The 24,127-nt window shown below is 68.1% G+C and overlaps 3 protein-coding genes across 6 annotated transcripts; all 3 read right to left on the bottom strand.

Annotated features, from left to right (window-relative positions):
* Window positions 1–54: 54 nt before the first annotated feature.
* GRN (granulin precursor) lies at window positions 55–6,520 on the bottom strand. The gene is given in 16 exon segments (XM_030022759.2): window positions 55–231; window positions 332–625; window positions 1,033–1,173; window positions 1,175–1,255; window positions 1,765–1,911; window positions 1,913–1,993; window positions 2,778–3,005; window positions 3,516–3,613; window positions 3,709–3,814; window positions 4,409–4,515; window positions 4,638–4,785; window positions 4,878–4,981; window positions 5,080–5,164; window positions 5,269–5,346; window positions 5,441–5,562; window positions 6,444–6,520. Coding segments are annotated over 16 exon segments (1,956 nt in total). The 5' UTR covers window positions 6,460–6,520; the 3' UTR covers window positions 55–111.
* A 1,028-nt stretch (window positions 6,521–7,548) lies between these two features.
* On the bottom strand, window positions 7,549–11,883 carry TMEM98 (transmembrane protein 98). 2 transcript variants are annotated; one of them, XM_030023593.1, is made up of 7 exons: window positions 11,805–11,883; window positions 9,154–9,346; window positions 8,811–8,942; window positions 8,495–8,528; window positions 8,294–8,409; window positions 8,142–8,201; window positions 7,549–7,864 (listed from the first exon to the last, which is right to left on the bottom strand). In XM_030023593.1, exons 2-7 carry the CDS (start codon window positions 9,282–9,284, stop codon window positions 7,660–7,662), a joined length of 678 nt encoding a protein of 225 aa, XP_029879453.1. In that variant the 5' UTR covers window positions 9,285–9,346; window positions 11,805–11,883; the 3' UTR covers window positions 7,549–7,659. The 2 variants fall into 2 exon arrangements, with proteins under 2 accessions (XP_029879453.1, XP_029879452.1); XM_030023592.1 differs by lacking the exon at window positions 11,805–11,883 and adding an exon at window positions 10,586–10,718.
* A 231-nt stretch (window positions 11,884–12,114) lies between these two features.
* Window positions 12,115–23,759, bottom strand: ARHGAP27 (Rho GTPase activating protein 27). 3 transcript variants are annotated; one of them, XM_030023608.2, is made up of 16 exons: window positions 23,589–23,759; window positions 22,686–23,353; window positions 19,066–19,494; window positions 18,447–18,662; window positions 18,004–18,114; window positions 17,838–17,905; window positions 17,642–17,729; window positions 16,266–16,370; window positions 15,713–15,811; window positions 15,546–15,636; window positions 15,245–15,370; window positions 14,821–14,919; window positions 14,438–14,515; window positions 14,145–14,279; window positions 13,922–14,027; window positions 12,115–13,816 (listed from the first exon to the last, which is right to left on the bottom strand). In XM_030023608.2, exons 2-16 carry the CDS (start codon window positions 23,331–23,333, stop codon window positions 13,639–13,641), a joined length of 2,577 nt encoding a protein of 858 aa, XP_029879468.1. In that variant the 5' UTR covers window positions 23,334–23,353; window positions 23,589–23,759; the 3' UTR covers window positions 12,115–13,638. The 3 variants fall into 3 exon arrangements, with proteins under 3 accessions (XP_029879468.1, XP_029879469.1, XP_029879470.1); XM_030023609.2 differs by having other exon boundaries at window positions 15,245–15,367; XM_030023610.2 differs by lacking the exons at window positions 22,686–23,353; window positions 23,589–23,759 and adding an exon at window positions 20,899–21,052 and having other exon boundaries at window positions 12,118–13,816.
* Window positions 23,760–24,127: the final 368 nt, after the last annotated feature.

Raw genomic sequence — 24,127 nt, 5'->3', positions numbered from 1 at the left:
GCCTCCGTTTCCTGCCTCAGTTTCCCCCCTGCCCTCAGGAGCCAGGGAATGGGATTTGTCCTAAAAACCTTTTATTGGAGTGATGACACCCTTAGAAGGTCCCCAGGGACATCAGAGCAGCACCCTGCGGGGCGCGGGCAGGTCCCAGCGCTGGGGGCTGCACCCCCAACCCCCCCCAGTGCAGCGGGACCCCCCGGGGCAGCAGTGACGGCCATCAGAGCAGCAGGAGCCCTGCAAAGAGATACGGGATGAACGGGAGAGGGATTGGGGGGGAGGAATGATCCCACCCAGACCCCCACCCTGCTGCCCCCCCCCCCCCCCCCCCACTAACCTGGCTGAAGGGACAGCACCCCCAGGAGCCCCCCCGGCTCCGGCAGCACTGCTGCCCGCTGCGGCAGGAGCGGGCAGCATCGCAGGGCACCGGGGCACCGGGCTCGGTGCCGGTGGCTCGCAGCAGGGCTGGTGGGAGGATGGGTGCCCGGCGGGGGGGTGCGGGTAGCCAGAGCGAGGACGTGGGTGCTCGCAGCAGCGGGGTGGGTGCCAGCAGCTTCTCGCAGCTCTGGGTGGCCAAGTTGCAGGTGTAGCCCCGGGGGCAGCAGTGCTGGTGGTCCCCGCAGCAGACAGCCTGGGGGGGACAGGAGGGGGAGAGGCTGGGCTCAACGGGGCACCCAGGTGGCCGGGGGACCCAAGCATGCAGGTACTTGGGGGTCCTAGGGGTCTGGGTACCATCCTGAACCCCCCCAACGTCATGTGCCCCCTGCCCCCCCCAGCCCTGCTCATGCCCAGCAGCAGCCCCAGGGACAGCTGGACCCTGTCCCCAAGGTGCCCACAGAGCCCCCAGGGAGCGGGGGGGTATGTGTGTGTGTACAGTGATGGAGATGGGGGTGTCCACATCCCTGTCCCCACCCCAGCCCTGCCTGTCCCCAAAGGGCCACACCCCAAGTCCCACTCTGCCCCAAGCCCCCCATTCCATCCCCAAAACCTGGTGCCATGATACAGCCCCCCACCCCCGCCATGTCCCCCCCACCAAACCTGCTCCAGCGGGCAGCACCCCCAGGTGCCCAAGCTGAGCTGGCAGCACGTGTTCCCGTCGGGGCAGCTCGTCTCCTTGTCACACTGCACGTCCTTCTCTCGGGCCGGGGTCTTCCGCACCCAGGGCAAGCGGCCCCCCCCCCTCCTGCAGGCAGCTGCCCGCTACTGGGTCGCAGGTGTAGCCCTGGGGGCAGCAGTGCACGTGGTCGGGGCAGCAGACGGCCTGGGGGGGGGGCAAGAAGAGGGTTCTGAGCCCAGCCTGACCCCCCAGGGACCCCCAGCTCCACGCCTGGGGACCCCCAGGGGACAAACCGTGCCCCCTCCCTACCTGTTCCTGCCCTCCCTTGTCCCCTGTCCCAGCCTGCCTCCATCCCCACTTTTGGGGGAATATGGGGACCCCTCATCACTCTTGTCCCTCCTCAGTGGGACACACAAAGGTCCCAAGCACCCTGGGGGCCTTGTTTCCCTTCATCACCTCCCACCACTGGAGCCCCAAACCAGTCCCAGTTAGCAGAGGGGGTCTGACTGGGGGCCCAGCAAAAGGGCCTGGTGTCACCCCCATCCCCATGGGACATTGTGGGGGGGTGGGAGCCCTCCCTGTCCCTCATGGGGGACACGGAACATCTGCCTTCATCCCACCCAGGGGACAGGGCACATCTGCCTGTCCCAGGGGGCACAGGGGACCCCCGCTCTTGTCCCTCCTGGGGGACAAACCCCCCTGTACCCCCATACCTCCTCCAGCGGGCAGCACCCCCAGGCCCCCGAGCTGAGCTGGCAGCATGTGTTCCCGTCGGGGCAGCTCGTCTTCTCGTCACACCGCACGTCCTTCTCTCGGGCCAGCGCCGGGGTCTTCCGCACCCAGGGCAAGCGGCCCCCCCCAGCCCTGCAGGCAGCTGCCCGCTACTGGGTCGCAGGTGTAGCCCTGGGGGCAGCAGTGCACGTGGTCGGGGCAGCAGACGGCCTGGGGGGGCAAGAAGAGGGGTCTGAGCCCAGCCTGACCCCCCCAGGGACCCCCAGCTCCATGCCTGGGGACCCCCAGGGACAATCTGTGCCCCCTCCCTACCTGTTCCTGCCCTCCCTTGTCCCCCCCATCCCAGCCTGGCTCCCTCCCTCCTTGGAGGGTGTTTTATGGGGACCCCCCCCGCCTCATTCTCCCCCAGCAGGACAAGGCCAGGTCCCCAAGCATCCCAGTGGCCCTGTGCCCCTTCATCACCTCCCACCACTGGATCCCCAAACTGGTCCCAGTTAGCAGAGGGGGTCTGACTGGGCGGCCAGCAAAGGGGCCTGGTGTCACCCCCCCCCCATGGCACATTGTGGGGATTGGAGCCCCGGGCTCGCCACATCCTTCATGGGGGAGAGGGGACATAGGCCCTCACCGCACCCAGTGCACAGGGGACATCTGACCCTGTCCCTCCTGGGGGACAGGGGACATCAGCCATTGTCCTCCCCAGGGCACAGGGGACATCTGCTCCATACCACGGGGCAAGGGTGGGTCTCTCTTAGGGGACAGGAGGTGGCAGTGACCTGTTGAACATCTCCATGTCCCCAGGATAGGTGCTTCACCTGCTCAGGGTCCCTCGATCCACATTCCCCCTCCGAGGACAACTTGGGAGCCCCCTGGTCTCAATTCCATCCCAGGGCGCCCCGCTCCCCTGAGTGCCTGTCCCCCCACCCCGCTGAGGACCCCAGCATGACCTTGTCCCCATATGGGGACCCCCGTCCCCGTGGGCAGGGTCCCCCCAAACCTGCTCCAGCGGGCAGCACCCCCAGGTGCCCAAGCTGAGCTGGCAGCACGTGTTCCCGTCGGGGCAGCTCGTCTTCTCGTCACACCGCACGTCCTTCTCTCGGGCCAGCGCCGGGGTCTTCTGCACCCAGGGCAAGCGGCCCCCCCCCTCCTGCAGGCAGCTGCCCGCTACTGGGTCGCAGGTGTAGCCCTGGGGGCAGCAGTGCACGTGGTCGGGGCAGCAGACGGCCTGGGGGGGGGGCAAGAAGAGGGTTCTGAGCCCAGCCTGACCCCCCAGGGACCCCCAGCTCCACGCCTGGGGACCCCCAGGGGACAAACCGTGCCCCCTCCCTACCTGTTCCTGCCCTCCCTTGTCCCCTGTCCCAGCCTGCCTCCATCCCCACTTTTGGGGGAATATGGGGACCCCCTCATCACTCTTGTCCCTCCTCAGTGGGACACACAAAGGTCCCAAGCACCCTGGGGGGCCTGTTTCCCTTCATCACCTCCCACCACTGGAGCCCCAAACCGGTCCCAGTTAGCAGAGGGGGTCTGACTGGGGGCCCAGCAAAAGGGCCTGGTGTCACCCCCATCCCCATGGGACATTGTGGGGGGGTGGGAGCCCTCCCTATCCCTCATGGGGGACACGGAACATCTGCCTTCATCCCACCCAGGGGACAGGGCACATCTGCCTGTCCCAGGGGGCACAGGGGACCCCCGCTCTTGTCCCTCCTGGGGGACAAACCCCCCTGTACCCCCATACCTCCTCCAGCGGGCAGCACCCCCAGGCCCCCGAGCTGAGCTGGCAGCACGTGTTCCCGTCGGGGCAGCTCGTCTCCATGTCACACTTCACATCACGAGCTGGGGACAAGGGGACCGTCACAGCCGGTGTCCCCTCCCTGGGCGAGGACAGGGGTGGCTACCCCCCGGGGGGGGGGGGGGGGGGGTGTCCTCACCTTTGGGCAGGGATGCCAGGGACCGTTCTGACGTGCAGGTGGAGCGCTCCAGGTCGCAGACAGTGCCTTGCGGGCAGCAGTGCTGCCCATCACTGCAGCACACCGCCTGCGCGGGGGAGAGCCCACCGTCGGTGTCTGCCAGACCCCTGCCCGCCCTGCCCACCCAGGGGGTCCCAGCGGCGACAAGGACAGGGTGGGCTGCCAGTGTGGGGGGTGACTGGGACAGGGTACCTGGGACAGGGTACTCAGCATGGGGTGCTCAGTATGGGCTGCAGGTACGGGGCACCTGGCATGGGGTGCTCGGTACTGGGTGCCCGGCGCGTGGTGCTCAGCGCAGGGTGCCCAACATGGGATGCTCAGGACAAGGTGCCTGGCGTGGGGTGCTCAGTACGGGCTGCCAGTACAGGGCAGCTGCCGTGGGGTGCCCAGTATGGGGTGGCTGGCATTGGGGTGCTTGGGACACAGCGCCCGATACAGGGTGCCGGGCATGGGGCGCTCAGTGCCGGGTGCCCAGCATGGAGTACTTGGTATGGGGTGCCTGGTGTGGGTTGGTGGGCATGGGGTGCCTGGCATAGGACTTTTGGGACAGGCTGCCTAGCGTGGGGTGCCCAGCATGGGGTGGCTGGTGTAGGGTGCTTGGTACGGGGTGCCCGGTGTAGGGTGCCCAGCACGGGGTGCCCAGCGTGGGGCCAGCACTCACGTTTTGCAGGGGACAGCAGCCATACTGCGCCGAGGGCAGCTGGCAGCAGGTAGCACCGTCGGGACATGCCGAGCGGCCGTCGGGGCACAGCACCTCGTGCAACGCGGCTGCAGAGGACACACACACACACACACACACACAGAGTGTCACCGTGTCCCCTTCCCACTTCTGTGTCCCCTCCGTGGGGACAGCAAGGGCACCCTACCACCCGGAGGGGGACACCCCTTACCTGGTGCCGGAGGCTGGCGCTTCCAGGCGGGGAAGGCGGTGCCCAGGGGGATGTCACCGTCACCAGTGGGTGACAGGCAGCGCCCGTGGGCCAGGTCACAGATGGTGGTGTGGGGACAGCAGTGCACCTTGTCGGCACAGCACGAGGCCTGCGGGCACCGGACCCACTCGTCACAGCTGTGGCCGCATGATGTCCCCCCCCCAAATGTCCCCGTGTCATCCCCCCCTGCCCCCCTGGTACCTGGGGCATGGGGCAGCACCCCCAGGTGCCGCTCGCCGTCATGCAGCAGGTGGCATCATCGGGACACTCGGACTGTCCGTCGGGACAAGGGACAGCACGAGGGGCTGCGGAGAGTGGGAACGGGGTGAGGGACCTCCATATCCCCTGTCCCCCCCCCCACCAGGCCCACCCACGTGCGGCCCCCCCCCCCCCCCCCCCATACCTGGGGACGTGATGCAGGATTTGCCGTCGGCACTGCAGCGGGACCCTCGGGGACAGCAGTGGCGGCCACCGGCGCAGGGGACTCCCTGGGGAGAGAGAAGGGGGGGTGGGAGGGCTGCAAGGGGGGAAAAGCCCCCCCCCCAAAATGGCAGAGAGAGGGGGGAAACTGAGGCACGCTAGGTAGGCTCACCTCTGGCAGCGGGCAGCTGGCACTGGTGGGGCAGGGTGAGCCGTCCTGGCACGCTGCCGCGCTGCTGGCAGGCAGGACCTGGCGGGGGGGGGGGGACACACACCATGGAGGGGGTTACCGACCGATGCGGGCACCCCCCCACTCCGTACCCTCCCCGACCTTGGGCACTCACCGGGGTGGCGGGGCACGGCTGCCCATCGGGGCATCGCAGCCAGGCGCAGGCTCTGGCCAGGACCAGCCACAGCAGCAGGACGGTCCTCATGGCACTGGGGGCACCTGTGGGCAGCAGACCCCCCCCCCGGCACCGCCGTGCCTCAGTTTCCCCACTCACTGGGGGCGGGAGGGGGGTGGCAGGTCTCTGCCCTGGCACCACCCCCCTGCTCTCGCTTCCCCTTTCGGCCGTGGGCTGGGAAACCCGCCCCCCCCCCCCCCCCCCCGGGTGACTAAGGGGGGGCACCTCAGGGTGCCGGGGGGGGGGGCACCCACGCGTGGCGGGAGGGGCCGCTGTGGTGTCTGGCACCCCAACCGCTGCCCGCAGCACCCCGATAACATCTCCCCGCGGTGCAGGAAGCCAGCACCGCTGGCGGGGGGGGTGGTGAGAGCACCCCCCCAAGCAGCACCCATGGGTGCTAAGGGCTGCCCTGCACCCCCCTGCACAGTCCCCCCCCCCCCCCCCCCCCCGCCTAGGACGCCGCCCCCCCCCCCCTCGCCACCCACTTCCACAATCACTTTCACTTCCCTTTCCCCACGCGGTGTGACACCCCTCCCCCCCCCGCACCTGTGGGTGCCTCACAGCCCCCCAGGCTGCCGGGACACGTCGGGGGGGGGGGGTGGGTGGGTGGGTGGGTGGGTGGGTGTCACCGCCCCCGGGGGACCCGAGGGGGGATCCCACGCTGGGGGCAAGTGGGGAGGGGGGGGTCGGGCGACCCCTCGGTGTCACCGCACTGTCCTCCCCCACCCCAGAGCAGGGCTGGGCCCTCCCCATGGGCTCTGCAGGGACACCACTGACCCAGTGCTCCCAGTACCTCCCAGTGCCCCCAGAACCCCCCCCCCCCCCATGACTACCAGCGCCTCCCAGTGCCCTCCAGTGCCTCCCATTGCCCCTAGGGCACTCTGTGACTCCCGGGGCACCCGGCTCCCCCCAAGCCCCGGCGCCCGGCCCCCCCGGCCCGTACCCGCTCCCGCTCCCATTCCCGGTGCCGGTCCCAGCCCCGCCGCCAGGGTCGCGGTGCCGGCCAGCCGCAAGCCCCACCCCCCACCCCCCCCCATTGGCCTACTTCCCCGCCCGCCCCGCTGCCATTGGCCAATTCGGGGAAAGGGGGCTGGGAGCACCGCCTCCTCACCCTTACCCCCTTACCCCACCCTCCCCGTCACGTGACGCGGGGCCACATGACCGCAGCCCCCTCCCCTCCCCACGGGGAAGGGAGTGCGATGAGTTGGCCAGGCCTCAGCCCGGGGTGGCGGGGCGCGGGGGGGGGGGGGGCGGTCGCCCCCCGGTCCTGCCCCCCCCCCCCCAAAGCGGCCCCGCCGTGGTGGCCGCGGACCCCCTGTCCGGGGCACGGGGCCTTGCACCGCGCTGGTGCTGAGCCCTGCGGACCCCTTGGGGCCTTGCTCCTGGGGTGGGCAGCACCCCCAAGCCCCCCCAATCCTCCCAACTCCCTCCAAAATTCCCCCCCCCCCAATGCCCCCAACCTTCCCCCCTGCCAAACCTCCCCAAATCTCCCACAATGCCTTGCCAAACCCCCAAGCTCCCCCCAACCTCCCCCCCAGCCCCCCTAACCCCCCCAAATGTCCCCCAAATCTCCCACAACCCCCTGCCAAACCCCCAAGCCCCCCCAACCCCCCTAGACTCCCCCCCCAGCCCCTCCTAACCCCCTCAAATGTCCCCCAAATCCCCCCAACCTCCCCCAAATCTCCCGACACCCGTGCCAAACTCCCAAGCCCCCCCCAACCTCCCCCCCAGCCCCCAACCCCCCCAAATGTCCCCCAAATCTCCCACAACCCCCTGCCAAACCCCCAAGCCCCCCCAACCCCCCTAGACTCCCCCCCCAGCCCCTCCTAACCCCCTCAAATGTCCCCCAAATCCCCCCAACCTCCCCCAAATCTCCCCTGACACCCGTGCCAAACCCCCAAGACCCCCTCCAATCCCCCTAAACACCCCTTCAACCGCCCCAAACCCTCCCTAAACTCCCAACCTCCCCCCCCCAAGCCCCTCCAAACCCCCTCATCCTCCCTCAGCGCCGCCCCCCCCCACCCCGAGCCAGAAACCACAGAGCCAGGTCAGACCCAGAGACCCCCATGATGGGTGTGTGTGGGGACACACGACATCCCAGGGGCTTTATTGCCAACGAGGGGTGTCAGGGTGGTTGGGGGGGGGGTACGGGCTGGGTCTCAGATGGCCGACTGCTCCTGCCGGAAGGCTTCGGTGGCCGGTGGCCGGTCGGTCTCGGTGGCCATGGCGGCCTGGCGCAGCACCGCCATGTGCTCCTCGGCGGCCGCCAGCGACCGCTCGACCCAGTGGCGGGCAGCGGGCTGGCGGCAGGCGCTGCGGGTCACCAGCACCAGGTGGCTGACCGACAGTAGCAGCGCCGCAGCCCTGCGGGGACACGGTGGCCTCGTCACCTCCCTGCCCTGGGCCGGACAGGGATGGTGGCTTTGCCACCGGGAACGTGGCTCGTGCCTCGGTTTCCCCATCTGCAGCATAAGGGTGCGGAGGTGTCCGTCCTCCCCGCTGCCCCCATCCTGCTGGGTCACCCCGCAGTGGTTGTCACCAGCTATGTGGTATGGGCTGGCACTGGTGTGTGTGTCCCCCCACCCATGGGTGTCCCCCCCACCCAGGGAGCGTGTCCCCCCGTCCCTCTCGCCGGTGTCACCTCGCATCCAGCAGTTTGGGGTCCAGCGGCGGGTACATGGATCTCACCACGTCGTCCACCCTGCCGGCGGGGATGGCGTTAACCCCTGGGGACACCGTGGTGACACCCTCCATCACCCCCCCCCCCCCCCCCCCGAGGACTCCCCCTGTCACCTGGGGCTGATGCGTTTGGCCACCACGATGATGTCACCCAGGCTGGCGGGGGACTTCACGCGAGCGCCCGAGCCCATGGTCATGGCCACCAGCTTCTCCGTCAGCGTGTGGCAGATCTGTGGGGGGGTTGGGGGACAACGGGAGTGGGGTCATCGTCGACTCAGTGCCACCAGTGCCACCATTGCCACCCCCTGGACTCACCTTTAGGATGGCGATGCAGTGGGACACCAGACCCCTGCAGAGAAGGAGGAGGGCATGAATCTGGGTGGAACCCCCTGTCCTCCCCCCCTATGTCCCCCCCCCACCTGCCTGCCCACACCCCGTGTCCCCCACACCCTTAGGGACATTCCCACCCAGAGACCGGCTTGAGGACCGTCCCTTCTTGGGACCGGCCATAGCTTGGTAACCCCAAATCTCCGCTACCTGCATCCCGTGATGGGGGGGGTTGGCACTGCATGGGGGTCCTCAGCAGTGGAGGGGGGGACATGGGGCACACCGGGGACACACACACACTTACGAGGCGTCCTCGACCCAGTCCTCGTTCTCCAGGATGGCCTCGATGTGGGGGTTGGTGATGACCACATCGTCCAGCTCCAGCTCCGAGGGCTCCGAGGGTGTCTCGGCGGTCCCCATCAGGTCCACGATGGGTCTGTTGAGGACATGGGGGACATCCCTGGGGACGGGGCCACCTCCTCAGGCTCCCCCCCTGTCCCCAACACCCTGATGATGCTGGATGTGTCCCCAGCATCATCCCCTTGATGATGGCGGACATGTCCCCAGCCCATGGGGTTTGGGGTCCCTCCCTGACCCCCCTCACCCGGTGGGGACGGGGACGATGCCACCCCCGCGGGATCACTCACTTGGTGTCGTAGTGGTGCCGGAGGTCTTTGGGGTGGCAGTACCGCTGCCGGCAGACCACCACCAGCGCCACGAAGGACGCCAGGAAGATGGTGGCCAGCACCCCGATGGCCACGATGACGACCGTCTCCATGGCTGGTCCCCGCCGGGGGTGGGGTGGCTCAGGCGTCTGGTGCCATCTCGGCACGGTGGGGTCTGCGGGGATGGGGGGACCGGGGAGGGGTTGGGAACCCCGCAGATGCTCTTCCCCCCCCACCCTGCACCCCAAAATGCCTGGCCAGGACCCAGTGTCTCCCACTAGATGGATCCCTGCCCCAGGGGGTCCTTCCAGAGGCAGTGTCACCTGGGGGGGGGACTGAGGGGAAGGGGTGATGTTGGGTGCAGGCTGGAGCAGGATTCGGCCACGGTAATTGGGGGGGTTGCCCTCATCCCGCCACAATGGCCATGGTGACATGGGGCAGGAGCTGGGATCAGGAGAGCGAGGTCTGGGCCATATGGGGCTGTGGGGACCGGTCCCTATGGCACCATGGGAACCCCCAGAGCCCGGTCCTTATGGGACCATGGGGACCCCTGAGAGCCTGGTCCCTATAGGCTATGGGGACCCTCACAGCCAGTCCCTACGGGGCTATAGGGACCCCAAAGACCAGTCCCTATGGGCTATGGGGACCCTCACAGCCAGTCCCTACGGGGCTACAGGGACCCCAGAGCCCAGTCTCTATGGGGCCATGGGAACCCCCAGAGCTAGTCCCTATGGGGCTATAGGGACCCCAGAGCCCGGTCCCTATGGGGCCATGGGGACCCCCAGAGCCCGGTCCTTATGGGACCATGGGGACCCCCGAGAGTCTGGTCTCTATAGGCTATGGGGACCCTCACAGCCAGTCCCTACGGGGCTATAGGGACCCCAGAGCCAGGTCCCTATGGGGCCATGAGAACCCCCAGAGCCAGTCCCTATGGGGCTATAGGGACCCCAGAGCCCGGTCCCTATGGGGCCACGGGGACCCCCAGAGCCCAGTCCTTATGGGACCATGGGGACCCCCAAGAGTCTGGTCCCTATAGGCTATGGGGACCCTCACAGCCAGTCCCTATGGGGCTATAGGGACCCCGGAGCCCGGTCTCTATGGGGCCATGGGAACCCCCAGAGCCAGTCCCTATGGGACCATGGGGACCCCCGAGAGCCCGGTCCCTATGGGGCCATGGGGACCCCCCAAGCCATCCTCGATGCAGCAGCGGGGCCTCCGAGTCCCCGTCCCCACGGGGAGCAGGACACCCGGCCATTCCGGGCCCACGGGACACCGGCCCGGGGCAGAGCCGGCTGGGACCCCCATGTCACCACACGGGTCGGACAGCGGGTCCCCAGCGGGTGCCCACGCTGGGGTGGGGGACACACACCCCATCCTGCTGGGGTGGGGGGGCACCCAGCCCTGCCCTCCCTACCTGCTGCCAGCCGGGAGCCACCGCCGGGGACGGGGACACGGGGACACGGGGACGGTGCCACTTCCGCACCGCGCGTTCGAACACCGACCTTTACACCCTGACTAATGCATGGGCCCCCCACCGGAGGGGGGGGGGTGCCAGACATGCCCCCCCAAACCTCCAACCCCGCTTCCCAGCGCATCCCCCCTCGCACCTTTTTTTTTTTTTTTCCCCCTAAATCCCATTGAATTTTAAGCCAGGTTTAGTGATTTGGCTTAAATTTCCAGGCCGGGTGCACTTCTCCCCGCTCCCCCGCCCCCCGCAGGGCTGGGGACAGCCGGGGGGGGGGACACTCACACACAGGACACAACACGGTGGCCCTCCCCCCCTCCTCTCCCCCCCCCAATTCCCACCACGATTAATGCCTTAAGAGGGATTTTGGCCACCAAAGCCGGTTCTGTGCTGTAACCCCTTGGTGCCTGGTCCTGGGGGAGGGGGTGGGCTGGCAGCCCCGGGGGGGGGGGGACCCCACCTCCCGGCCCTGGGGGGGGGGGGTCCCTGCCCCCGGTTGCGTTGGGGTCGGATCCTGCTTGTGCAGCGCCGAGCACTGGGCGGGGGGGGGGGCTTGTGGCAGCAAGGAGAAGTGTGTGTAGGGTGTCTGGGGGGGGGGGTTCGCTGCTGGAGGGGGTCTGGGGGGGCTCTGTGAGGCTCTGGGGGGGGTTCGCTGCTGGAGGGGGTCTGGGGGGGGTTCTGTGAGGCTCTGGAGGGGGTTCGCTGCTGGAGGGGTCTGGGGGGGGGTCTGTGAGGCTCTGGGGGGGGGTCGCTGCTGGCGGTTTGATGCGGTCCCTGGTCCTGCACAGCCCCGGTTGCGGGGGGCGCGGGGGGGGCACGGGACTGATGGGGGTCCCGCATGACCCTCCTGGGGGGAGGGGGGGTCGCTCCGGCGGTCCCAAGGCGGGGAGGGGGGGGGTCACTCTGGGGGCCCCTATAGCCCCGGGGGTCCCGTACGGCCGCGGGGCGGGGAGGGGGGGGCGGCGGGCGCTCCCAGGGGGTCCCAAGGGGCGGGAAGGGGGGGGGGGGGGATATCACTCCGTGGGTCCGACGTGGGGGCCGCCCCGGGGTCCCCTCCCGCCCCACGGGGTCGCTCTCCCCCCCCCCCCCCATGCCCCCCCAGCGGGTCCCTAGGCGGGACCGAGCAAAACGACCCCCGTGTGTCCCCCCCCCCCCCACCCCCCCGCACCTGGAGCCGCTCGGCGGCGGCCGCGCACAAGATGGAGCCGGGGCGGGGGGCGCGGAGCGGGGCCGGCAGCGGGGCTCGGCCCGGGCTCTGCCCCCCCCCCGGCCCCCCCCCCGCCCCCGCCCCGGGCCGGTCCCCGCCCCCGCCCCGCCCCGCCGGGACCCCGGGTCGGTCCCCGCCCCCGCCCCGCCCCGGAGGGTCCCGAGTTGTCCCCGTGCCGGGGGGGGGGGGGGGGGGGTTAAGTTTCCCCTTCGTGTCCCAGAGCGGCCCCTCGTGTCCCCAAGTGTCCCCGCTGCATCCCAAAGCGTCCCCGTCGGGTCCCGAAGAACCACCGCCGCACCCCTGAAGCATCCCCTCCTGTCCCAAAGTATCGCCTCGGGCCCCAAAACGTCCCCACTGCATCCCAAAGTGTCCCCGCCGCGTCCCCTCGTGTCCCAAAGCGCCCCTGCTGCACACCCTCGGAGCATCCCCTTGTCCTCCAAGGTGCCCCTTGTCCCCCCTTGTGCCCCCAAATCTCCCCACTGCACCCCAAAGGGTCCCTGTCCTGTCCCCTCGTGTCCCAAAGGACCCCTGCTGCACCCTTGAAACATCCCCTTGTGCCCCAGAGTGTCCCCACTGCATCCCAAAGGAACTCCGTCATGACTCCTCGTGTCCCAAAGTGTCCCCATTACATCCCAAAGTATCCTCACCGAACCCCAAAGTGCCCTTGTTCTGTCCCCAAGTGTCCCTGCTGCATCCCAAAATGTCCCCTCTATATCCCAGCCATCCTCACTGTATCCTATGCTGACCCGTTCCCATTGTGTCCCAAAGTGTCACCACCATGTCCCAAAGCATCCTCCTCGTGTCACTGCCGTGCCCTCCTTTAGTGTCCCCATTATGTCCCAAAGCATTTCAGTTGTGTCCCTTACTGTCCCTTTTGTGTCCCATACTGTCCTGGTTGTGTCCCAAATCATCTCCATCATGACCCAAAGGGTCCCCACCCCAGAGAGGTGACTCTGGGTGACAGGGGCTCACATCCCACTGGCACCCGCTCCCCACGGTATCCCTCTCAGCACCCGTCCCCGCTGCCTGCAGTGACACTCATGATGACATGGCGTTTGGCGATGCCAGCCGGGAAAGGTGTCCCAAAGCAGAGGGGACGCAGTCACCAGGGTGCCCTGCAGTCTCGCCCCTCTGGGGGTGCCGAGGTCCCCTCGTCCTCGTGGGGTACAAAGGGCACATCTTGTCCCCGAGGGTCACCAGGAGCCAAGGGGTACCGAGCTCCCGCTGTGCCACCAGTGTCCCTGGGGATATCCCTGTGCCCTGCCAGCAACGCCTCGTCCTCGCGGCTGAACGGGCTCTTTATTTGGGAATATGGCGGCGGGCTCGTGCCGGATGCCGGCTCCGGCCATGGCACAGCCGGACTTCTCCCTGTCCTCCCTGCCGGTGGCACCGTCCCCGCGGGCACTGCCCGGCCGGGCACCTCCATCCCCTTATCCCGGGGATGCCGGGTCTGTGCCGCTGGCCCCGGCGAGCTGGGGACCGCCAGGGGTCCATCGTCCCCTCTTAACCGACGGGGACCCCCTCAAACCCCACGCACCCCCTGGGGCTCAACGGCCGGCAGATCCGGCCCCAGTGGGTGGCAGAGGAGAACGGGGTGCTCAGGGTGCCCCCAGCTCTGACACCCATCCCTCAAGCCGCATCCCGAGCGAGCCGGGCCACCGCGCCGCCCTTCATCGAGCCCACGATTGCCACCACCCATCGTGTGAGGTGACACACGGCCAAGTCCTTCCACTGAGACGCTGCTCCTTCATGTCCCCACTGCTGGGCTTGTCCCCACGGGTGTCCCCAGGGCGTTTTAGCCGTCGGGGAAGATGTAGCTGTACTGGTTGAGGATGTGCTCCACCACCTGGTTCTGGAAGACCATGTGCATGGCCATGTTCCCCTCCTCGCTCGCCGGCCGCAGCAACGTGGGGCCGAAGACGATGGCGATGCTCTGCACCGACATGCGGTTCTCCTCCTTGTACTCGATAACCCTGCGGGGACAAGGGATGCTGGCACCCGGCATGTCCCCAAACCCAGGTCCTGTCCCCCTTCCTCCCACCGGCTTGGGTTTTGGGGGGGAGTGAGCTGGGTGTCACCTGCAGAGGTGGTGGAAGAGGACCTTCATGGTGTCGTGGTGGGCGGGCGGGAGGGAGAACACCAGGTCACGGACGCACCGGCCCCGCCTGGTCGGGTCCTGCATCTCTGCAAGGGGAGGGAAGACACGGTGGGGTGCTGGCTCCGGCAGCCAGAGCATCCGTCCCTGTCCTCATCCCCATCCCCATCTCCATCCCCGTCCCCGTCCCTGTCCCCGGGCCTCACTGATGGCAGCGATGAACTTGTCGAAGTGACTGAAGGGGACGAGTGGCTCCGGCAGCTCCCGGAAGAAGAGCTTCAGCGCCCCGGTGACAACGTGGATGTCCTCCCAGCGCCCATCATCCAGGTCCAGGTGCTCGTCTGCGGGGCCGGGACAGCACCTCAGGCAGGTCCCAGAGCCCCAGGGACCGGTGAGGGTCCCCGTCCCCTCCCTCCTTGGCTGGAACACCATCACCCTGCCCTTGGGCAGGGGGGGGTATATCCCATTTGCCCCTCGTTGTCCCCATGGGTGACCTTACCGTGCTCCACTTTGTAGCGCAGTTTCTGGATGGTGGCCAGGTTGCCGCTGACCCGGTACAGCCCATCGATGTCCAGACCTGGCAGAAGACGGTGGTGGAGATGGGGGGGGAAAGCTCCTGGTTAACCACAACCCGCCCTGGGATGTGACACCAACCACCATCAAGGGAGCTCCGGGTACCCACATGTCCCCACTGTCCCCTGGAGGATGCCCACAGCCGGGTGGCACACAGTGACAGCGACTGGTATGGTCGTGCTGGTTGCCCACAGCAGCCAGCACTGGGATTCCAGGGAAAACCCAACCATCAAATTTAGGCTTTACCCAGAGCTGTCCCCATCCCAGTGCCCCTGGGGTTGTCCCTGTCCCCGAGCCCCGGGGCGGTACCTCTCCTCTCCACGGTCTGGATGCACTGCAGGACAAAGCGGGGCACCGTCCCCCGCTCCCGCTCGCACAGCGCTTGCAGGGAGCAGCCGAAAACCTGATCTGGAAAAACCAACGGGCACTTGAGCATAGCCAGGTGACGCCAAAAGGATGCCTGGTGGTGGGTCCGGGGTGGGGGACAGGGTTGGGGACATCACGGAGGGTCCCATTCCCGTACAGATGTGACACTGGGGTGGCTGGCGGTGATGGGACATGCCCAAGTCCATCACCAAGACGTCGGGTTGGAGTTGGGCTTGGTTCCCCCAACCCTCTATCCCAGCTCTATCCTTGGCTGTTCCCACCCACCTTCCAGCTTGGGGACACCCCGAGGGGGCTCAGCTCCACCCTGAGCACCCACCCTTGATGTAGCCCGAACCCTGACACCCACCTTTGATGTAGCCCCTCTCGCGCAGGGACTGCAGCGTCGGCCGCCTCTGCAGGAACTTGCGGAGTTTGTTCCGGACTTTGCTGGAGTCGCTCTCGCCGCTGGCACTGCCCATCGCCTGCCCGGCTGCTGGAGGGGACAAGGCACACATCAGCATTGTCCTGAGGGACCGGGGGGCTCCTGGCACGTCCCACCACCACGGGGAGCTGGGCACACCGCGGGGTGGCCATCCCACCCTGCCCGGTGGATGGTTTTGCCGGTGCCACCCCGGTGCCTGTCCCTATGCCGGGATGCCCGAGCTCACCTGCCCTCTTCTCCTCGCTTCCCCCCAGCTTCTCCCGGGAGCCGAATTCAGCCCCGCTTTCGGCATCCTCCTCGTCGGGGAGGCCGGTGCCCTAGGGAAGGGGCAGCGTGAGACCCCTGTGCCCGTCCCGAGGGTGGCAGGGCGGGGGTCGGCGGGCACCTGCTCACCAGCCTGCCGATGCTGTCAGCGATCGCCTTCTGCCAGGCGGTGATGATCTGCTCCGAGTCGTGCTGGATGAGGAATTCTGAGCCCTCCCGTGTCTTCAGCTGCGGGAGCAGCAGGCAGCGGTCAGGGCAGGGTCACGGGGCTGCCCGCGTTTGGCTGCAAGCACCTGGCTTTGGGGGCCAGGTTGTGGCTGAGAACAGCGCCCAACTCATTACACTGATGACCCCAACTGTTGCCATTTGCCAGTGAGCCAGGGTGGCTGGAAACCTCCTCCCCATGCAAAGCCCGAGTGGAAAAACCCCTCTGGGAGTGGGGACGTCCCTTGGTGACATCTCCATGCCTATAGGAAAGGGACGGTGGCTGGCAGTGCAGCACGTCCCTTTGCTCCCAGCCTGGGGCCATCAGAGGATGTCCCCACCACCACCAACCCCAGCACATCCCCTTCACCACTGGTGAGATGAACCAGCCGGGTGCTGGCATTGCCACCACCTCACGGGCCACACGTGGACCCCGACAGGTGACCGATGTTCCCCCCCCCGCTGTCACCCGTCTCACCTCCAGGACGTGCTTCTTGCTGGACTTGTCCTTGCCGGCCCAGGCGAGGGTGGCCCCACGCAGCTCCACCGTGTGCTCGGGGGTGGTCAGGGTGCTGGGGTGCCGCTGCAGGAGCAAGGGGACGAGGGTGGCACCCACCCAGAGGGGACGGGGACACGGGGGTCCTGCTCTGCAGGGGGGAGCTGCGGGCTTTCCTCCTCCAGAAAGGCAGGAGTGGCAAATGTCCCCTGTGGGACATCTCTGTCCCCTCCCATGGCGCCGGGGTCTCGCTGCAGGACCAGGATGTGGTGCTGCTGCAGCAGCGTGGGTGTGTGGGTGTCGTGGCCACCAGCTTGGGGACAGCCGGGCCCTACAGCCGTCATCACCTCGTGGGACATCCCCAGCCCTGCCCAGGGACCCCGGGGGTCTTCAGCATTAGGGTCCCTCTCGGTGACAGCACCACGCGGAAAGAGCATTACATGGCGAAAGGAGTCTGGGTGGCTGACCCCAGGGACGGGACAGTCCCTTGGGGTTTTCATAAGGGAAGAGCATCAGACCCTCTTGCTCTCCCCATGCCCTGGGTTTCGGGGTGCTTTGGCCACGCTCCCCCTCCATCCAGCCCCTCCCCATCCCTGTTTTCCAGAAGGGCCCCCCCCAGACAGAGCTCTGCACCCAGGTCCAGGCGGTGGGGCCAGCACCACGTCCCCCCCCCTCCGACGGTGTGGGTCCATCTCCTCTCCTTCCCCTGCCACTGTCACCGCAGGGTGTTGCAAAAGCCACGGCAGCTTCTGCATCCGGGCGGTGGGTGCTGGGTGCCGGGGAGCCGGGGGGGGGGGCTGGGTCGGGCACCGCTTCCTCCTCGCTCACCCTGACGAGCCCTGTGAGCTCGTTAAGATGCCCTGACACCAGCTCTGGCCCAGCGCGTGCGAGCGGAGGTGTAAGCACACCCCCCCCAGCCGGCGTGCGGCAACCCAGCCCAGGGCTGGGAGGGGTCCTTGTGCGGGGTCCTGGCTCTATCCCATGGGTGCTGGCCCCATCTCACAGGTGCTGGCCTCATCCCACGGGTTCTGGCTCCATCCCATGGGTCCTGGACCCATTCCATGGGTCCTGGCTCCATCCTGCAGGTGCTGACCCCATCCTGTGAGTCCTTGCCCTGTCCCATGGGTGCTGACCCTGTCCCATGGGTGCTAGCCTCATTTGATGTGTGCTCGTCCCATCCCATGGATGCTGGTCCCATCCAGTGGGTGCTGCCCCATCCTACAGGTGCTGGCCTTGTCCCATGGGTGCTGGCCCCATCTCATGGGTGCTGGTCCCACCCCACTGGTGCCGGCCCCATTCCATGGGTGCTGGCCCCATCCCGTGGTTGCTGGCCCCACCGAGGCCGTTGGGGCTCTTACCAAGGCACCAGCAGCCGAGTGCTTGGAGTCCTTGAAGAAGGTGAGGATCCCCCCCTCCAGCACCGTCCAGGAGGAGCTCCAGTTCTTCCTGGGGAGCAGAGGAGGGGTCACCCAGGGGGACACTACAGCCCTTGTCCCCTCTGCCCCCCCCCAGCGCTCCCTTCTCCGGTGTTGGGGGACACCGGGATGTGCTTACCGGAGCCGCTTCCCTCTGTCCACTGTCTTGGTCCGGTTGAGCACCCCGGCTTTTTCGAGGCTTTTAAACTGGAAGACAAAGCAGGGAGGGGGTGTCAGGCTTGCCCGCTGCCTTTCCTGGTGCCGGGGTTGGGGAAGGGCTGGCTGCCCCTCCCCAGGGTGCTCACCTTCTCCTCCTTGAGCCCCAGCACCGGCGGCACTGTGGCGTGCCAGGCAAAGAGCCCACTGTCCTGGCTGGAGCCACTGCTGGCCCGGTCATGGCGGCCACCCGCCGGCACCTGGGGAGGGAGGGAGGGAGGGAGCGGGTGATGCCCAAGGTGCCCATGCCAGATGGGTGCTGGGCTTCACACCCACTGTCCCTGTCTGCTGCTTTTGTGGCTCCACGAGGATGCTCATCCCCTGCCAGCCATCCCTGTCCATATCCCTGTCCCTATCCTCGTCGCCAACCTTGTTCCCATCCTTATCCCTGTCCCTATCCCAATCTGTGTCCCCATCCATGTCCGCATCCCCATTGCCATCCCGGTCCCTATCCCCATTCTTCTCCCTATCCCCATCGCCATCCCCATCCCTATCCCTGTCCCCATCCCTGACCCTGTCCCCATCCCCGTACCGTGTCAGAAGTGAAGTGCTCGGGGCAGAACACGGCTCCCTCGGGGTGGCTGTGCCCGTACCAGCCCGGGGGCGAGCCCAGCTCCTCGGGGCGCCTCGGGGACAGACAGAGAGCGGCCCCCTGATCATAGGAGCCCACGGGTGAGTAGTCCTCCTCAGGATAACCCTCCAGCTCATCTGGAGACAGGTCGGGATAGTCCGTTTCTGGAGTGGGAGGCTGGAGAGAAGAGCCAGATCAAGATCTTGTGCCCCACCAAGAGCATCCGCATTCCCAAACTGTGGCCAGCCCAGGTGGGGGCTGCCCCAACTCCATCATCTCCATCCCCATCCCCATCCACATCCCCATCTCCGTCTCCATCTCCGTCTGCGTCTGCGTCTTCGTCTTCATCTCCATCTCTGTCTCCATCTCCATCCCCACCCCCATCTCCAAGTCCATCTCTGCCTCCACCTCCATTTCCATCCCCATCCCCATCCCTATCTCCACTTCCCTCCTCACCCCCGTCTCTGTCTCTGTCTCCGTCTCTTGTTTCCATCCCCATCTGCATCTCCGTCTCCGTCTCCGTTTCCATCTCCATCCCCATCCCCATCCTCATCACCCCTGCGCCTCACTGGGTGCTCACCCTCTGCTCCATGGGACCGTACCGCGTCACCCCAGGGTACATATCCTGGGAGCTGCCTCCGTCTCCCGTGTGGGGAGGGTCCCACGACGTCTCACCTGTTACCGAATTATAGAAAAAAGCCTGTCCGCTGGCTTCGTCCATGTACTGTTCCCACTCGGGAAACTCCGGGCTGTGGGCAAGCGAGGAGGCGGGAGAGGCGACAGGACTCACTCCATCTTCTGCCTGCCCAAAGGGACAATCCCACGTGGTCTCGCCCGTCACCGGGTTATAATAAAACAAATGTCCACTGTCCGTATCCGTGTGGGTTTCCCAATCCGACACGGAGCTGCCGGCCTCCTCCGGGGCCGAGCTGGTGGCTGCGGCTTCTTCCCGCAGCTCCTGGATGTTGAGGTAGATGGGGGCAGGCGGCTCCTCCGGCTCCTTGCGTGCCTGGGGGGGGGGGACACGGATGGGTCACTCGGGTGCTGCGGTTGGCGATGGGTGCGGTGAGATGGGGCAGGGCTGCTGGGAATGGCGTCGCTGGGATATCGCTGCCGTGGTACCCAGGCCGGTGGATGGGTGAGAGGGCTGAGGGGCTGGATCCTGGATCGCTCCTGCCCGGGCACCCAGCAGACACTGCCCTGAGACACCCGCTCCCACGGGGCAGGAGCTGCGAGCGATGGGATGGAGCTGGCCGGGTGGTGGAGGAGGGCACCCGTAGCACCCACGTTAGGGCAGGGAGCACCCAGCTGGCAGTGGGGATGGGAGTCCGGCCCGAGCATGTGGAGAGAGTTTGGGTTTGGGGCACCGCGGTCTCCGGTGTCAGCGCCGGCATCTTCCGTACCCACGTCACCCGCTGTGCCTGCACCCCCGGGATCTGCATCTGCATCATCGGCATCAGCACCCAGCGCTTGCACCCACACCACTCACATCAGCACCCTCAACACCAGCACCCTGGGACACCTCCAACGCGCACATCACCTGCACCCCCAGCCTCTGCCCTCACATCACCAGCACCCAGACCACCAGCACCCACAGCCCCTGCCACCCACCCCAGCACCCCGACCCCACTGGCGAGCAGAGCCGGCTGCTGGGACCGTCAGCCCCATCACCACATCCCAAAATAAGGCCACGAACACCCCTGGCGTGGCTGCCCGGCTGTCCCCGCTCCGTGGGGCTGCTCGGGGTGGGGGGGACGACACGTGTCCCCTGGGACCGGGCGGGTGGCTGCTGGCGGGGAATGCCCTCCTGGCACCCTTTGATCTCCCCAGCTTTACAGCCCTTGAGCCTCCCTCCAACCTCCAACGGCGGCGGCGGGGACAAAGTTTCCCAACCCCGGCCCTGCCCGTCACCCCGGGGGGGGGGTGTGGGGGGTGTGGGTGGAGTGTCCCTGCGGACACCCTGGAACAGAGGGGGACAGCGGACTGAGTGTCCCCAGGGACACCCCATCACCCCCACCCCCACCCCCGCCGCCACCCCGTGACCCCCCCACTGCGTCGAGCAGGGCCAGAAACCCAGGGCGAGAGGCCACCCTCGTCTTGGGGACAAGGGACATGGGGGTGACCATGGGGGACCCCCGGCACGGAGCCCCTCCAGCACCTCCCTCCTTCCCGTGGGTGCAACCCTGGGGGTTTTTCTCCCCCGGCCGGGGCGGGGGGGGGGGGCTGGGTGCCCCTCACCGCTTCAAGATGGGCATCTTGGCACCCGCTGGTGCCCGATGCCACCTCCGCAGCGTAAACACTTGGGGGAAATTCAGGAGGGAGCTTGGAAGCGGGGGGTGACCCCATAACACCACCCCCCCCCCCCCCCCCCCCCCCCCCTCCCCAGCTGGGTGCACCCATGGGTGCTGCCTACCTTCCCTAAATGCAGCAGCTGCGAAACCCTGCTGCAGGACCGCTGCAGAGCACCCGACACCCGGTCACCCATCTCGGTGGGCGCCGGTGGGGGCACCGGGAGGCTCCGGCGATGCCGACGGCGCCCTGTGCTGGGCCCCGCGCCGGCCGCGCTTCCTGCTGGGGTTCGGGGAGCGGAAGAGCCGCCTCCGAGCCCGGCGCTCGGTCTCGGGGCGGAATTGTCTTTTTTTGGGGTTGTTGTCACCCTGTCAACCGCCACCCATCACCCGTCATCCACTCCGGTAAAGCCGAGGCCAACCGAGCGGGAATTGCACCGGGACGATGCCGTGCCGGGGATGCGGCCGGCGCTAAGCGGGAAAAACTCCCCCCAAATTTAGGTTGGCCCAGCCGGCATCGTGACGCTCCACCGGCGACGGCACGGGGACGAGCTTTGGGGTGCCGCGTCCCCCCGACACCATGATCGCCCCGTCCCGGCTGCCGAGGTGGTAGATGCACATGGCGGCCGGGCCGAGGCCGCCGCAGCCCCACCGCTGCCGACGCCGGTTGGTTTTGGCGCCGGTTGGGTTTAGGCAGGGGAAGGGGAAAGCTCCGGTGACGGCACCCGAGGTTGGGGACCACGCCGGGTCCTTCCCGGACGGGGGGATCAGTGGCTTTGGGTGTGCGAAGAGCTCTGGGGTTTAATCCGGCGCAGCTGGGGTCGCGGGGTGTAAAATGGAGTGTAAAACAAGGCCTCCCGCCACCAACAACCCTTTTTTTCCACCAAAACACCCCCCCTGGGTGGCACAACCCCTCGAGCCCCCCTCGAAGCAGGGGACGCCGGGGCTGGGGGTGCTGCGGGTGCCTGGAGTTACCCCAAAAAGAGGTGCTGGAGTGGGGGGGGGACGGACAAGGATGCGGGATCCCCCCCCCCCACTGTCACCGTCTCAGCCCGCTGCGCCCCAGCCTGTGTCGGTAGGAGGAGAGGGGCTGGGGGGGCACCCCCCACCCTTGGGTGCCCCCTGCAAGAAGGGTGCAGCGGGGAGCCCTGGGGGGCACTGGGAAGGGCCCGTCACTACTTACTGGCGTGGGGCGAGCGTGGGTTTTGGGGTGACGGGGCGCCCGCCTTAGCTGGGGTGCAGCCAGCACCCACCTCCGGCACTGGGTGCTGCGCCCAGGTGAGACACCCGCCCCGGCAGGGAGGAGTCGCTGCGCTTCCCTGTTAACCCCTTTCTGTCTCCTCTCACCCTGGGAACGCTGCCGGGATGGGGTGTGGGACACCCCAAAGACCCTTGGGTGGCACCGAGACCCCCCACCCCAGGGACCGCGGGCATCGCCGGGCTCTGTGCCCCGGTGGGACACTGCTGCGGGGGGGGGCTGGGAGAGCCCAGGGGTGTCCACAAGAGTGGGGAAACTGAGGCACGGCACGGGGGGGGGGCTGAACACAGAAGGTGCTTGGGGTGGGTGCCTGGGGTGGGGGTCGCTCCCCCGCCCCCCCCCCCCCCCCTCCCGAGGCGGTAATTGCTGGCAAACCTGTGTGGGGGTGGTTGGCCCACAGGTTTGCCCCATGGGGTCACTTCAGTGGGGGGACGTGGGGGGGTCCTGGCGGTGGCAGTGGTGCCGGGAAGCCCCCTGGGTGCCACCCCACCCTGTGCTGGGGGGTCACAGGCTCATACCGGGGGACACACACACGGGGCTTTGAATCAGCCAAGGGACACAGCCGTCCTGTCCCCCCCCCCAACTCCCCCCCCCCCGCCCCGTGCGCTGCTTTTGGGGACAGGACCAGGGATGTCACCGGGGATGTCACCGTACCTGAGCTGCGTGGCCAGACCCCGGCCACCCCCTGGCCGTGTCCTTGTCCTTGCCGGGGGCGTAGAGGGTCTCGGAGCGGCTCTTGCCGAGCGGGCGAGTGTGTCCCGGGGGGTGCCCACGCGACCCCATGGAGGTGGCACCGCGCGGTGCCAGCGTCACCCGTGCCAGGTCGTCCAGGGAGTGTGAGGGTCGAACGGGCTCGGTGGGGTGGGGGCTCAGCCCCGGGGAGACCCGAAAAGAGCTGAGCACCGGCGGCGAGTCCCTCCTGGGCACCGAGTCCCTCCTGGGCACCGAGCATCCTCCGGCCGGCTCCTCCATCTCGGCGGCGCCGACGAACCGATACTCGTAGGCTGGTGGCTGCCGGGGGGTGAGCGTGGCTGGATCCGTCCCGGCGTGCCCCGGCGGCGACGGGGGGTCGAGCGGGGCCGGGGCAGCAATGGGGGGCAGCTCCTTCACATACTGGGCAGGGATGTAGAAGGGCCGGGTGTCCCCGCTCCTCTTGACGTGCCACCAGTGGTGGTTGGTTCGTTTCAGCAGGACGTAGCGCTCGTTAGGCTTGATGGAGACCAAGGTCCCGTCCTTGGCTCGGTACTCGAAGCCGTATTCCACCAGCACCAATGCCTCCTCCGCCGGCACTGCCGCCTCCATGGCCGCCCCGGCACCTCCGCCTGCGGGAGACGGGGCGGGGAAGGGGCTGACGGCAGCTCCCAACCCCTCTTGGGGTGCGCAGTGACCCCGGGGGAACCGAATTGGGGGGGTCCCCGCTGAGCCCCGGCCCCACGCGGCCGTTCCACAAACCGCCCAAACCCGCCTGAAACAACCCCGGGGTCGCCGCCACCGTCCTCACCCGCCATCCCCAAAGCCCCAAAGCCACCGAACCCCAAGACCCCCCAAAAATCTCACCTCCGGCCGGTGTCGGGGTGCAAGCGGCGGCGGTGGGGCACGCGGCAGCGGGTCCCGCTCGCGCCTGTGCTGGGCTGGTCCCGACTCGCCTCGGTTTCCTGCCGGCGCCTCGACGAAAGACGGGGCCGGGCTCCACGCCGGCGTTGGGTGCCCGGCCCCCCGGCCGGAGGAGAGGGGCGGTGGGCACCCGGGCTCTTTCCTCCCCACCGGGTGGGAGGGAAAGGACGACGGCGGAGGGGACCCGCTGCCGCCCGGTCGAGGAAACGGCTCTTCGGGAGGTTCCTGCCGCAGGAAGGGCCCTGCCCCGCGGCTGAGCCGGGATCTGTGTCGCTGCCGGATCCGGCATGGCCTCCCCAGGGCAGGGGGATGGGACCCCCATTAGGGGGGTCCCACGGGAGCGTGGCTTCCCTGGCTTTTGTGCCTTCCCCCCCCCCCCCCCCCTCCCAGGGAGTCCCACTGGGGTCCCTGTGCTGGTGGGTGCACCCCAAACCCTCCCGGCAGCGGGAGCGGGATGGTGGGGAAAAGAACTGGAGATGCCA

Source organism: Aquila chrysaetos, chromosome 8 (genome assembly GCF_900496995.4).
Source record: "Aquila chrysaetos chrysaetos chromosome 8, bAquChr1.4, whole genome shotgun sequence".
Lineage (NCBI taxonomy): Eukaryota > Metazoa > Chordata > Aves > Accipitriformes > Accipitridae > Aquila > Aquila chrysaetos.
Note: the sequence above shows the minus strand (reverse complement) of the source record. Positions and strands in the feature narration are given on the sequence as shown.

Coding starts and splice junctions, on each gene's coding strand:
- TMEM98 (XM_030023593.1), bottom strand. CDS start 9,284: ATGGAGACGGTCGTCATCGTGGCCATCGGGGTGCTGGCCACCATCTTC. Junction 8,943..9,153: donor CGGCACCACTACGACACCAA/GTGAGTGATCCC, acceptor TGTCCTCAACAG/ACCCATCGTGGACCTGATGG. Junction 7,865..8,141: donor CCCAAACTGCTGGATGCGAG/GTGACACCGGCG, acceptor GTGTCCCCGCAG/GGCTGCGGCGCTGCTACTGT.
- ARHGAP27 (XM_030023608.2), bottom strand. CDS start 23,333: ATGGAGGCGGCAGTGCCGGCGGAGGAGGCATTGGTGCTGGTGGAATAC. Junction 18,115..18,446: donor AGCACTTCACTTCTGACACG/GTACGGGGATGG, acceptor CTCCCTCCCCAG/GTGCCGGCGGGTGGCCGCCA. Junction 14,920..15,244: donor CGAGAGGGGCTACATCAAAG/GTGGGTGTCAGG, acceptor TGGTTTTTCCAG/ATCAGGTTTTCGGCTGCTCC.